The sequence below is a fragment of the Syngnathoides biaculeatus genome, chromosome 6, assembly GCF_019802595.1.
Source record: "Syngnathoides biaculeatus isolate LvHL_M chromosome 6, ASM1980259v1, whole genome shotgun sequence".
In the NCBI taxonomy this organism is placed as follows: domain Eukaryota; kingdom Metazoa; phylum Chordata; class Actinopteri; order Syngnathiformes; family Syngnathidae; genus Syngnathoides; species Syngnathoides biaculeatus.
Genome location: NC_084645.1, coordinates 9,451,050 through 9,464,640, shown reverse-complemented (window position 1 = coordinate 9,464,640; position 13,591 = coordinate 9,451,050). Strand labels below are relative to the sequence as shown.

Here is a 13,591-nt window from a genome sequence, read left to right as displayed (position 1 = left end):
AAAAATATAAGAATATGAAAAGTGGGCCACTACTTATTTACGGCGCTGCACCCATGCAGAGCCTCCTCAATGCACATTTAATACATTTGAGATTCTTGATAATATGCAGGCGTGAGAAGATCTTTGGTGTTGGAGTCAAAGCATCTAGGTGTGAAAAGCTTGAAATTTTTGCACCAGGTGTTCTCTGCATTCTTTTAAAGAAGTGTTACAACGAAAACATTGTTGGACTTATTGTGACTGGTGTTGTTTACTTTTTCACTTTTTAGGTATGGCCTCAGAAGTCTTGATTCAGCCATCACACTTGCACTCAGCTCAAACAAGTGCCTTAGGAACCAGTAACAGCAAGCACAAAGAAGAAGCCCATTGCAGTAATAACACCACTAGAGCCTTTCCCATACTACCCCCACCTAAAACATATGTGATTGGAGTAAACTACGGAATTGCCTACCCCAACAACGTGATCCCATCAACAATTGATGACTTTGAAAGACTGCACAGGTCAACAGCAGTTAATGAAAGTGAGGCGTGCACTGTGGAGGGTAGAGGAAAAGACCTTGCTGGGATTGACTATCAGGGGTCTCTTTGCCACAGCAAAGGACCACAACAAAGGAGAATATTTAGAGAGGAAAGGAACAAAAACGAAGCAGGTGGGAGACATGTAAACCTAGACTCAGGTGTGACCCAAAGATGCAAACAAAAGAGAGGTGAAGTTGTAGAACTACAGCAGGGTAACAACTGTGTTGGAACCATGCAAATAGTTAAGGAGGTATGTGATCCACCTTCACTACCTGCTTCAACGACAATGTTGCAAACTAGTACGCGGAATCATGATGTTGCTAGAGTAGGGGGTAAGGCAACCCTGCCTCCTCAAGACAAGGTTGTGGAATCGACTGGCTTTGGGAATGAGATGAATGGGACAAAAATCAGGTCAAACATCACTTCAGAGGTGATTGCTACTGCAAACAGATCCGGGACAGCAGATGGTGACTATCAGTTAGTTCAGCACGAGGTTCTCTGCTCATTGAAGCACAGCTATGAGGTTTTGGAGTTTCTTGGGCGTGGCACCTTTGGTCAGGTGGTTAAATGCTGGAAGAGGGGAACGAATGACGTGGTGGCTGTCAAAATACTGAAGAATCACCCATCATATGCACGTCAGGGACAAATTGAGGTGGGAATTGTATGTTGCAATTTTATTTTGAGTAATATTTTGTAAGAAACGACTTATTTTAACAATTCTGAATGTGAACATTTTGTTCTCAGGTGGAGATACTTGCTCGATTAAGAAGTGAGAACGCAGATGAACACAACGTGGTGCGTGCTTTGGAATGCTTTCAGCATCGCAGTCACACCTGTTTGGTGTTTGAGATGCTGGAGCAGAACCTCTATGACTTCCTAAAGCAGAACAAGTTCAGCCCACTGCCGCTCAAAATCATCAGGCCTATCCTGCTGCAGGTAATGTGGCAAGTTAAAAAGTGTGCCTAAAGCCAGTGTAGAAAAAAACCCTCAATATAATTCATATGCGGTGTTCCCACATTATTCGGAGGGGTTACATTCCTTACACCCCCGCGAATAACAAAAATCTGCTAATAATGGATGCAGTACTAATACACATTGCCTACACTGTCTCACCATGCATACTAGCCCGCGTTTTAGCGTGTATGTAACCTACCATATGACGCAGCTCACGAGGCAGTGAGGAGCAATTACATTTCATATCTGTAAGCAGAAGAAGCATGCATTTTAAACACAATTTACATGACCTAGCATGCTTTAATTGAGGTCCCGAGTGATTTGCTAGTTATGGTATTCTGTTTGCTGTGGTGTGATAATGTGAGTGTGTACAACTTTGTCAGTAATGACCTGCCTACATAGGAAGGGTATGGGGCAATGTAAGCTTCTTCTGCTTACAGATGTGAAATGCAATTGTTCCTCACTGACTCGTGAGCAGCATCAAATGGTAGCTTACATACATGCAGGAACACTTGCTGGCATGCATATCAACAATGTAACCATTGTGTTTACTGTAAGTCTACTTTGTTGGACAACTCAGACAACATTTGCAAATGTTGGAACTTAGTGTGCACATAAGGCGCCATGTCTAATGTGGCGCCTCGTCTCTAAGGAAGAGAATAGCTTTACAGTCGTGAAAATAGGGTCAATGAAAAAAAAAAAATAGAGACCAAAATCTGCGAATATGCTGTGCCGTGAACATGGTACCGCAAATGGGCAGGGGTACACGCTCTCACTTTCTGTAACTCAAAGTAAAGGTTGGTATTCTTTGTTTTTGCAGGTAGTAACCGCTTTAAAGAAACTGAAGTTGATGGGTTTGATCCATGCTGACCTGAAGCCAGAGAACATCATGCTAATTGACCCGTCCAAGCAGCCATACAGAGTTAAGGTTATTGATTTTGGCTCAGCCAGCCATGTCTCAAAGGCCATTTGCTCCACCTATCTACAGTCCAGATACTACAGGTAAGGCACATTTAATAGATTTGGTTAAAGCTGTACATGTAGTTGTTAATGACAGACTTCCATACTATACTTACAAGTGTTGTGAAAAAGTATTCACCCTCTTCCTGATTCTGTTTTTACATTTCAAATCATCAAACCAATTTTATTATCACTCAGAGATAACCCAAGGAAATACAAAATAGAGTTTTCAAATAACAATTCAAATTTATTAAGGCAGAATATAAACCCAAATGTTTTTTACCCTGAGGGAAAAAGAAATTGCCCCCTCAACCTAATAACAGCTCGTGCTACACCCTTGACAAAAATAACTGAAATCAAGTGTTTGTGATAATTGTTGATGTCTTTCACATCGCTCTGGAAGAATTTTGTCCCACTCTTCATTGCATAATTTTTTCAACTCTGCCATATTGGAGAGGTTTCTAGCATGAACTGCCCGTTTAAGGTCACACCACAGCATCTCAATTGGATTTAAATCCGGACTTTGACTTGGCCACTCCAAAACCTTAATTTTGTATTTTTTTATCCATTCAGAGGTGGACTTGCTGGTGTGTTTTAGATCGTTGTTCTTCTGCATGGTTCAACAGCCGTTGAGTTTGAGGGCACGAACCGATGGCCGAACGTTCTCCTTCAGGATTTTTTGGTAGATATTAGAATTCATTCCTCCATGAATCACAGCATGTTTTTCTGGTCCTGAGGTAGCAGAGCAGCCCCAGACCATTACACAGCTACCACCATGCTTCACTGTTGAGATAATCTTCTTTTTTGAAAATGCAGCGCCATTTTTACGCCAGATGTAACAGGCCGCACACCTTCCAAAAAGGTAAATTTTTTATTTGTCATTCCACAGAATGGTTCTCCTACAGTCTTGAGGAACATCATGATATTTTTTCGTGAATGTGAGACGAGCTTTTGTATTCTTTGCTGACATTAGGGATTTTTGTCTGGGAACCCTCCCATGGATGCCATTTTTGACCAGTGTCTTTCTCGTGGTGCAATCATGAACACTGACTTTACCTGAGGCCAGTGAGGCCTGCAAGTCTTTGAATATTGTTCAAGGTTCTTTTTTAACCTCCTGGATTTGTAGTCGTCGCACTCTTAGAGTAATTTTAGTTGGTCGTCCACTCTTGGGAAGGTTAGTCACTCTCCCCAGTTTACTCTATTTGTGGATATTGGCTTTGACAGTGGTTCAATACAGCCCCAAATCCTTGGAATTGGCTTTGTAACCTTTTACAGAATATTTTTTTTCTCATTTCTTGAATTTCTTTGGATCGTGCCATGATACATTGGTTCTTGAGATCTTGTAGTCTAATTCACGTTCTCTGACATTCTATTCAAGTGATTTCTTGCTTCAACAAGTATGTTGCTAATCTGGTTTGGGTATGGCTTGTGAAATTGACGTCAACATTCCCAAATTTGTGGTAAGATGTGCGAGGAAATTATATCTCATCGGACCTTCTCAACCTCACACCCCAGCTTGGGCTCCTTCGCTGCCAGAGAGGTGACCTTACATGTACGTAGAGCAAGTTTCTGTAGATGGAGCTCGATCGACTTCGGTCACCGCCAAGCTCACACTGCACCCGACCACTATGGTCCCTCCTACAGGTAGTGACCAAATAGGAACTGGAACCCACAATACCCTTTCAGCCTGTGCCTGGTTGTACCGCGATATCTTTCTGTCAAAACTCGTGATCCCCAGTGTGGTGTTTTCATGACCACTATTTTCAGAATGATGGTGATAGAGCAGGCAGGATTATGTGCATCTGCACAATGTTATCATTTGTGACTGTGTCTAAAATCTTTTTTTTTTTCTTTTTTTTGGGCGTCTGTGCAAGACATAAAGGAAAAACAGGCAAAATGTCCACAAAAGTAGAGGCATAAATTTAGGGATGCACAATATTAGAAAAAAATACCACTAACTGCAAAAATGCTTAATTTTTCATTTTCATTTCAGAATTAGAAAAGTCTATTTCCCAACGATCTAAACAACACACAATGAATTTCTCTTTAGTAGTTTAACCTGCCCTAGTACGACATGCATGTTGCGTATGAAAAACAATAGACAGTCAATTGACAGAGAACATCTTTTTAACTCAGCTGTGTAAAGTTGTGCAAATAATGCAGTCTTCCCAGCATTTAGAGACGTTAGAATACCCTTTACAGTGATAGTCCAGTGGCATGACCATTGTGCAAAGGGTGTCAAGACTTCAAGGAGTGTGTGAAGTTTAAAGTAACTAGTAGTCCGATAGTCTATAATATATAATGCTAATTGGTCAGCAGGATATGACAACAACAAACTCGAGGCAGAAAATTGGCACCATGTTGTAGTGGAGTTGTAAATTAGCTGTTCAAGAAATTATTTCTAAGAGGGATGAAGCTGTTGGAATGCCTGCTTGTTTTGATGTGCATTGATCAGTAGCACCTACCGGATGGAAGGACCTGATGGCCAGAATGTGAAAGGACCAATAGGATCCTGCCTGCTCTTGTCCTACTTCAGGTTGCGTGAAAGTCCTGAAGGGTGAGAAGGGTGGTGCCGACAATCTGTTCAGCAGTTTTGATTGTCTGTTGCAGTCGGAGTTTGTCATTTTTTGTGGCAGGCCCAAACCAGACTGTGATTGAAGTACACGATACTGATTCGGTGACTGCTGTGTAGAACTGTCTCAGCAGCTCCTATGGCAGGCTATTCTTCAGAAGCCATAAGAAGTACATCCTTTGGTGAACTTTTTTGAGGAAGGAGTTGTTTATCTTCAACTTCAGGTCCTGTTAGACTGTAATTACAAGGAGATTGAAGGTCTCGACAGTTGCACATCGTGAGAAGCACCTGTGGTGAAGGATGCCTCCTGAAGTCCACAATCATCTCAACCGTCAACAGTCAAGAACAGAGCAGTGGGGAAAGGACACCACCTTGGGGTGCCCTGCTGCTGATAGTGCATGTGGATAAGGTGGTTTTCCCCAGCTTGACGCTATGGGATCCTGCTCATCTGGAAGTTTTAGATCCACTGGGAGATGACAGGCTAGACGCTGAGCTGGATAACCCTGGAGGATAGGAGTTTGGGGATGATGTTTTAATGTAGAGCAGAAGCCCATGAACAGGATCCTAGCAGAGCTTCTCACGCTGTTAAGATGTTCAAAAAGGAAGCACAGACCTCTTAGCTTGGTAGGCAAACTGCAGTGTGTCCAGCTAGGGACCTGCGATGCCCTTGAAGTGGTCCAGCACAAGGCTTTCAAGGGACTTCATGACCACAGATGTCACGGCAACAGGACTGTAGTCAATTATACCTGAGATTACCGGTTTCATGGGAACTGGGATGATGGTGGAGTGTTTGAAGCAGGTTGGTACTTCACACAATTCTAGAGACCTGTTTGAAATATTTGTGAAGACAGGAGCAAGTTGGTCTACGCAGACTTAGAGGTAGGATAGGGACACAAGGTCCGGACCCGCCGCTTTGTTTATCTTTTATTCTTGAAGATCTGCCTCATGTCCCTTTCATGGATGTTAAACAGTACAGTGGACAGTGGTGCCACTTGGTGGGTGCGTGGAGTGAAACTGTCCCGTTCAAATCTGCAGTAAAAGCTCTTTAGGTCGGGGGCTAGCTCATTCTTTTTTTCTACTGGGGGGAGCGTTGCTTGTAATAAATGAGCATTTGTAATCCATGCCAGACTGATTTGGAGTCATTAGCGCCAAGATGTTTTTCCAGTTTAGTTGCATATTCCCTCTTTGCAATGTTAATTTCTTTAGTCAGCATGTTTCTTGTGCGATTGTAGAAGGCCCTATCCCCACTATGATATGCCCCCTCTTTAGCCTGGCGGAGTTGCTCAAGTCTGGTTGTAAACCAAGGCTTGTTGTTATTGAACGTGTGGAAAGTTTTGTTGGTACACACAACTCCTCACAGAAACTGACATAAGTAGTAACAATATCCGTAAATTCATCATGGCTGCTCACTGAATTTTCAAAGATACTCCAGGCTGTGCAATCAAAATATCTTTGAAGTTCTAATTTTGCCTCATTCGTCCGCTTTTTAACTGATTTTATCAAAGGCTTTTTGCGCTTAAGTGCTTGCCTTTAGGTAGGTATTAAATCAAGTAAGCAGTGATCAGAGGAACCCAGGGGAGCGTGGGGAATTGCGCAATATGCGTGTTTAATGGAACTTTAGCAGTGGTCTCTAGAGTTTTTTTTCCCACATCTGACATTTTACATGCTGCTTATATCAATCAACCAGAACAATGTATTTCACACAATTTTTTTTCTTCAGTGAATATATATAAAAAATCTGAACATAAAACAAGACCGAGAAAGTTTTTTCGAGGAAAAATATTTTACAAGCTTTACTGTACAGCAGGGGTCAGCAACGCGGTGCCCGCGGGCGACTGGTAGCCTGCGAGGACCATATAAGGCACCCCTGAGGTATGTTCTAAAAATACCATAGGCCACCAATTGTTACTATTTGTGCTTTGAATTCTGAATCTGACTTGCTGAAGTGAATTAAAATTTTAAAATACCTATAATGTAATTTACTACAATAAATCAAAACAAAAATATTTTATGTCCGTGTAATGAACTGAGTCTGAAATTTGCCACAAACAGGTCACGTAGCCCTTCATACGATTGCTGTTCATGAAGTAGCCCTAAGCCTCAAAAAGGTTGTTGAGCCCTGCTGTACAGAATTTATTGTATACAAAAGTGCATGAACAAGTGAGGCTCCCACACTTGCACTTTTTTCCTCCAAATTCTCCTACTCTACCATTTGCTTACTACTCCAGGTTTTTATTACCTTGTGCATAAAATCTAGCAAAGTTTCATCCATATATGAATTTCATCCTTCGGTGCCAGTGATTGGGATCTTGTGTGGTTGTCATTCGCCTTGAAACCAATTTCTTCTTCTGCTTAAAGCACAACCAATACAGTTTAAAAATCTAACTATTACAATAATAATACATTGAAATTGCTGATGTGGAAAAAAAATTCAATTAACTTTTTTTTGCACTGAATCGAATGGGAGTCGAAGATCTGCTGGATGCATAACCTGTAAGATTGAAAAAAAAAAACACATTCGATTACTAGAGAACAGGATTTATTGATAATTTGCAACGGTAAAAAAGCATTACATCATCACGTTCGTAGAAGAAATTTGACTCATGGGTGTTGAATTCCCGCAAGATGGATCAAATGGAAATTTCAAATCAGCACAAGAAACATGCTTTCTTTTTAAATATGAAAAAAAACTTTGGCTCTGATTGGTTCTTATCAAAGCATCTGCTAGCATTAGTTGTGCAATCTTTGGGTGGGTAGGGCGCCTAGCATTCAAAGCAACATTGTATCCTTCAATAATGCTATGTTAAAATTCGTGTTCCTTAAAAGAGTTTGATCTGGGGTTATTGATACACATTGAAGGTGCATCCGCTTCATTTACCCCACATTGATATGCTCCTTCCACCTGGGTCCTCCTCAGTGGGTCAAAGGCATACTCGTGTCCAAGATGTGCTGTGAACAGTCGTAGACAGTGGGGCAAAATCCGTCCCTTTAGTGTCATTGTGAAGTACAATTCACCAAGCATTGGATTCTTGGACCACTTATAGCAAATGAGAGCTAAAAGTGGATGTGGATGAAAACAAAAAGTCCTTTATGGAAGAGTGGCAAGAAGAAAGCCATTTCTCAAAGAAATCTATAAAAAGTCTCATTTAAAGTTTGCCACAAGTCACTTGGAAGACACACCAAACATGTGGAAGAAGGTGCTGTGGTCAGATGAAACTAAAATCGAACTTTTCGGCCAGAATGCAAAATATGTTTGGCGTGAAAGCAACACAGCTAATCACCCTGAACACACCATCCCCACTGTCAAACATGGTGGTGACAGGCTCATGGTTTGGGCCTGCTTTTCTTCAGCAGGTACAGGGAAGATGGTTCAAATTGATGGGATGATGAATTGAATTTAATTCAAATTGCCAAATACAGGACCATTCTGGAAGAAAACATGTTGGAGTCTGCAAAAGACCTGAGACTGGGATGGAGATTTATCTTCCAACAGGACAATGATCCAAAACATAAAGCCAAATGTACAATGGAATGGTTCACAAACATATCCAGGTGTTAAAATGGCGATGTCAAAGTCCAGATCTGAATCCAATCGAGAATCTGTGGGCTGAGCTGAAGACTGCTGTTAACAAACCCTCTCCACCCAACCTCACTGAGCTTGAGCTGTTTTGCAAGAAGGAATGGGAAAGAATTTCAGTCTCTCGATGTGCAAAACTGATAGAGACATACCCCAAGCGACTTGAAGCTGTAATTGCAGCAAATGGTGGCACTACAAAATATTAATGCAAGAGGGCCGAATAATATTGCACGCCCCACTTTTCTGGTTTTTATTTGTTAAAAAAAATATAAAATATCCAATAAATTTCATTCCACTTCACGTTTGTGTCCCACTTGTTGATTCAGGATTCTTCATTTTATGTCTTTGTTTGAAGCCTGAAATGTGGCGAAAAGTTGAAATGTTCAAGAGGGCCGAATACTTTCACAAGGCACTGTAGTAGAGGAGGACCTTATGCTAGAAAGTTTGCAACCCAGTCTGGTGACATCACTGGTCTAGTTTTTGGTCTGACCAAAAAATTGGGCAATGAGAGATGAAGAAAGTTTTAAACCATATGTCAACAATCTAGTGCTATATTATTCTGTTGTTGAACATCTTCAACAATTGTCTTCTAACATATTTAATGCATTTGGAAAAAAAAACCCCAAGGGCCAAGCCCAGATTTTATTTGCCCCCCATCCCCCTATCACTGGATAGCACAAAATCACATTTTTCATTAAAATATGCTTAAAATAGGCCATCTTATCTCAAGACAAATGAATTAAGTGAACTATTCAGTAAAAAGACATCAAAAATTGTCCTTTTCCCCACATTATACGTATGATAGTATAGATATAGAATATACACAAAAATATATGCTAGAATTTCTACACCGTACAGCAAAACACGTGAAAGAAGTTGGTCTGTAGTAATTACTATTAACGTTTAAGTCTCAATCTTCTTACGTCATGTTGTACTCATACACTCGACCATATTCCTCACTATCTTCGATATAGATCTAGTAAAACTAATAGTATAATCAGTTCACACACACACACACACACACACACACACACACACACACACCACACACACACACACACACACATATATATATATATATATATATATATATAATATATATATATATATGTATGTATGTATGTCAGAATTCTAGCTGATAGACGGGTGTTTAAAGGCTTATTTGCAGCTGTATTACAGAAATTGTTAAAAAATCATACATTGTGATTTCTGGATTTTTCTTTTTAGATTATCTCTCTCACAGTGGATGTACCTTCGATGAAAATTCAGACCCCTCCATGATTTCTAAGTGAGAGAACTTGCAATATAGCAGAGTGTTCAAATAGTTATTTTATTCACTGTATTTGTTCTCCTGTATCTCAATTAAGAAAAAAATATATTAAAATACAGCTCATTTGTACAATGTATGAAATAAGAATAATTACTACAGTTATCTGGTGTTGTATTTAGTGCCGGTCGTTGATGGCTCATTTTTATTTCCTTGGAAAGTCAGTTGGTATGTTTATTCTTGTGAAAGATGTCGAGATCACTTTGTCCAAACCAAAATATTTCAGCGACAGCCACAATACAAGAAGAGGCAACCCCTTCTATTTACTTAGACGCTTTCCAATAATTCCCACCAAGTACATTGATTTGGAGCGTGGAAACTCTCCTGGTTCCAATTATGCACCCTTCAGTTACATAGTGTTTATGCATGGTGGCTAAAGCCACAGTTTAACTTTCTGAAAAATACAACTTTTTTTGAGATATTATCAAAATCTTCTTTTACATACACATTTTAGCACAATTTGTACATTTGACCAATTTATGTAGAGCAATGGTTTGGTAAACCAGGGGTTGTGAGTTCGTATCCCACTGGGGCCTCCACTCCCCGAGAAGGGTTGCGTCAGGAAGGGCATCCGGCGTAAAAATTGTGCTAAACATATATGCGCGTTCATCTGAGATGACACGTTGTGGCGACCCTGAAAGGGACAAGCCGAAAGAAACTTACTTTATGTAGCCAGAAATTTAAAATGGAAAGTGTACTGTAACAGTGAATGTCTGATTCTGACAATTCACTTTGAAACTGGGGTGAGCATGGGGCTTTAGTTGTTGCATAATGTGGCACTTATAGAGTGTGTCTGGCACAATGGCAATGCCAATACCATTGCTAAAAGAAAAATTGACAATTTTGTGGCGATGGGGTGGTCATTTAGGATGCCAACTGAGTGTGGTGTGTGAAGACCCATATTTTGATCCAAGAAAAACATTCAGACGTTTGTGTGAGTGCCTGGGTGTGTCATGCACTCTATGTGCCACTGTGTATCAGCTCTGAAAGTTGGATATTTCACGCAGATTACCCAATGAACTAAATACATCCCACAAAAAGTAAACGGTCGCTTTCATGTGTAGGAGGACCTTTTTTTTTTCTTCCCCAATATGTTGTGGTACTAGGCTTGCTTTCTCACCTCCGTCATCCACAAAGCAGTATCCATCTCGGTCTGTGTGGTATGGCCTTCAATTAAAATCTCACATCTTCATTAAAAAAAATTGCTGATGAAATGGCTAGTCACTTTTTAAAAATTATTTGAAAAAGATGGTATTTGTTTGTATTCCTACATTTTCAAAACTAATTTCTTTAACGTTTTCTGGACGTTCTTTTTACAGCAAATACAATACATAGAGCTGCCCAATGTTATTTTAAACTTTACCAGTCAGTACGGTGCTGTGTCTAACCATCCCGCTGAAAACTCCATAATTTGATGAAATCAACACCATATTGTTAAAAAAAGCAGAAAAAACAGAGCTCCTTGGGAGCACACTATGTATTATCAATTACGCAGGGAGGCCAAGTTTGACAATGTATTCAAAATACAAAGTCCAACGATAAAGTTGATGAAGGTTCAGCGCTGGGCTGTTCCATGCTTGGTTCGGAATAATGCCCTCGTGGAAATGACCATTCAACCTTCAGCCTGCTTTTTTTATGGCCAAGATTGATTCCTGTCTTAATATTCATGCAGTCTTGGACCAATCCCTGCTTCGCCGCAGTGCTTGAGGTCCGTTTGGAAATGCAGTATGGTTCTCTCATCGCGACCTGAGCCGTAGCACACAGTGATGGTATGCTCCGCTTTGAATTACGTCACTAATTTACATGTTGGCTATTGTTAATTACATCAGTCCATCCACGATATTGAATGTGTCAGTTTTACATGTAGAATGACACTCACTTGCTCTGGGTTTGATATGTTTACCAGTGTCAGCTCGTTCCTTTTTCTGTTTGGGGCTCTCCTCCAACGAAGTACTGATACCAATTCCCAACTCACATCTGCTTACAATTCTAATTGCTGTAATGACTTGTACAAAATGTAATGCTTGAGGTAGTCCAGCTTCCATGCCAGCCACATGTTTCCTTCCAGAAACTCGCTTTCTACTTTGGCTTTGCAACACATTTTTCAGACCAGACCTTTCTCACTCGAAAAAGAGAAAATCTTGCCCGATTTCACTGCTTTTTCTTCAATTTGCACATACTCTGACAGACATTCCATCTTAAAATGAGAGAATTAAAAAAAAAACAACAAATTTTTTGTTTTTTACTTTACCCACAGGAGTAAACATATGTAGTGTGTCTTGCTTATTTTTGCTCCACAATTCCTAGACCACTTTGCTAACTCAACACCAGTGTGGGGTGGCACATAAGGACGCTGTCATTGTAAAAGTTGGTAGACGGGCTGCGTAAGTACGTTTCTGAATCGGATGCAACCAGTCACCCCTCACTCATCAAAACACATTGCACAATGGCACAAACTGAATACTGTAGTTGCACGTTATATTGTACGTTGAATTTGGGCTGTATTTTTATTTTTCATTTTTTTGTGCGCAACGCACAATGTCTGTGCGCAGAACCGCATCAATGTGCAAATTGCGCATGCGCGCAGCTTAGGATGGACATTGCTTGTGTGTCTATTGTGTTCCAAAATCTGTAAAAATGTTGCTGTCCGACTTTGGTTAAGCGCTCTGCTTGATTGACTGTGGGACCATTTTCTGCTGACACAGTGACTTAATACGTACACTGGCAGCGACAAACCAATCAGAAAACATTACACAATACGTACACTACTTGCTCCCAGCAATAAATAAATCGGACATTACATAATACATACACTACATATGTTGGCAGTGAAAAACCAATCACAGATCATTATGTAATAAGTACAATATGTACACTTATCTCTGCCGTGCCTTCGGTAGGTATAACACAGTATGCTGCAAAACATTTGTTTGTCTAAAGACCCCTGAAAATGGCATCAGTGACGATGCACTTTATGTATTTGTCGAGTACAGAAATGGACCTTGTAATTGAGATAGCGCTTTAAAACCTGGTGTGGAAAATATGGTATATTCAATGGGTGTCGCCCCCTACTTGTAATATAAGATCACCTTTATTAGTCCCACAATGTTAAAATCTCCATCATTTCAGTCGCATTAGTGGATATAAAAAATAGAATTATAGAATTTAAATACCATGCAATAAAAGACATTATACAAGTTCATTCACAAAATAGAAATCTAAACTTCTGCCCATGCTTCAATGTCCACTGACAGCCATATATACATTTTAAAATAGATATGTTATTGTCAGGTTCACCAATCATACAGTCATTTAACAGGACAAAAAAGGAAGCAAAGACACAAGTTCAAGTCTCGCGAGGAGAGAGGAGAGGAACTGTCTCGTACAAGTCACCACTGCACTGTCTGATTATCCTCTCCTCAGCACCTCTGTTTATTTAGTTTTAAGACGCCCCTTATTTACATGAATGTTACAAAAAGGAGACGACAAGCAAAACAGTTTGCAACAAGGTGTACATGTTTGTTCATGTGCGTGTGCATGTGTTGAAGATTGCTGAATACATGTGTGGTCATCATTTGTTTAACAGGCAGCAGTTCTAACAGTTCTGATGATTAGATGTTTTTGTTCTTGCTATCTCCTGCTAGAAGGCTACCATGTTATCTAGAGCAGAGGAAAGCATTTTTTT

The 13,591-nt window shown here is 40.2% G+C and overlaps 1 protein-coding gene across 4 annotated transcripts in view; it reads left to right on the top strand.

Moving 5' to 3' along the window:
- Nucleotides 1-13,591, top strand: part of hipk3a (homeodomain interacting protein kinase 3a) — a 70,814-nt gene that overhangs the window by 21,434 nt on the left and 35,789 nt on the right. For 3 of the 4 annotated variants that reach the window (XM_061822538.1, XM_061822536.1, XM_061822539.1), the window contains 3 exons: nucleotides 267-1,177; nucleotides 1,261-1,452; nucleotides 2,291-2,472. In XM_061822538.1, the coding sequence (XP_061678522.1) occupies nucleotides 269-1,177; nucleotides 1,261-1,452; nucleotides 2,291-2,472 (1,283 nt within the window). In that variant the 5' untranslated portion in view covers nucleotides 267-268. The remainder of the gene's footprint in view (nucleotides 1-266; nucleotides 1,178-1,260; nucleotides 1,453-2,290; nucleotides 2,473-13,591) is intronic. The other variant, XM_061822537.1, reaches the window with a different exon arrangement.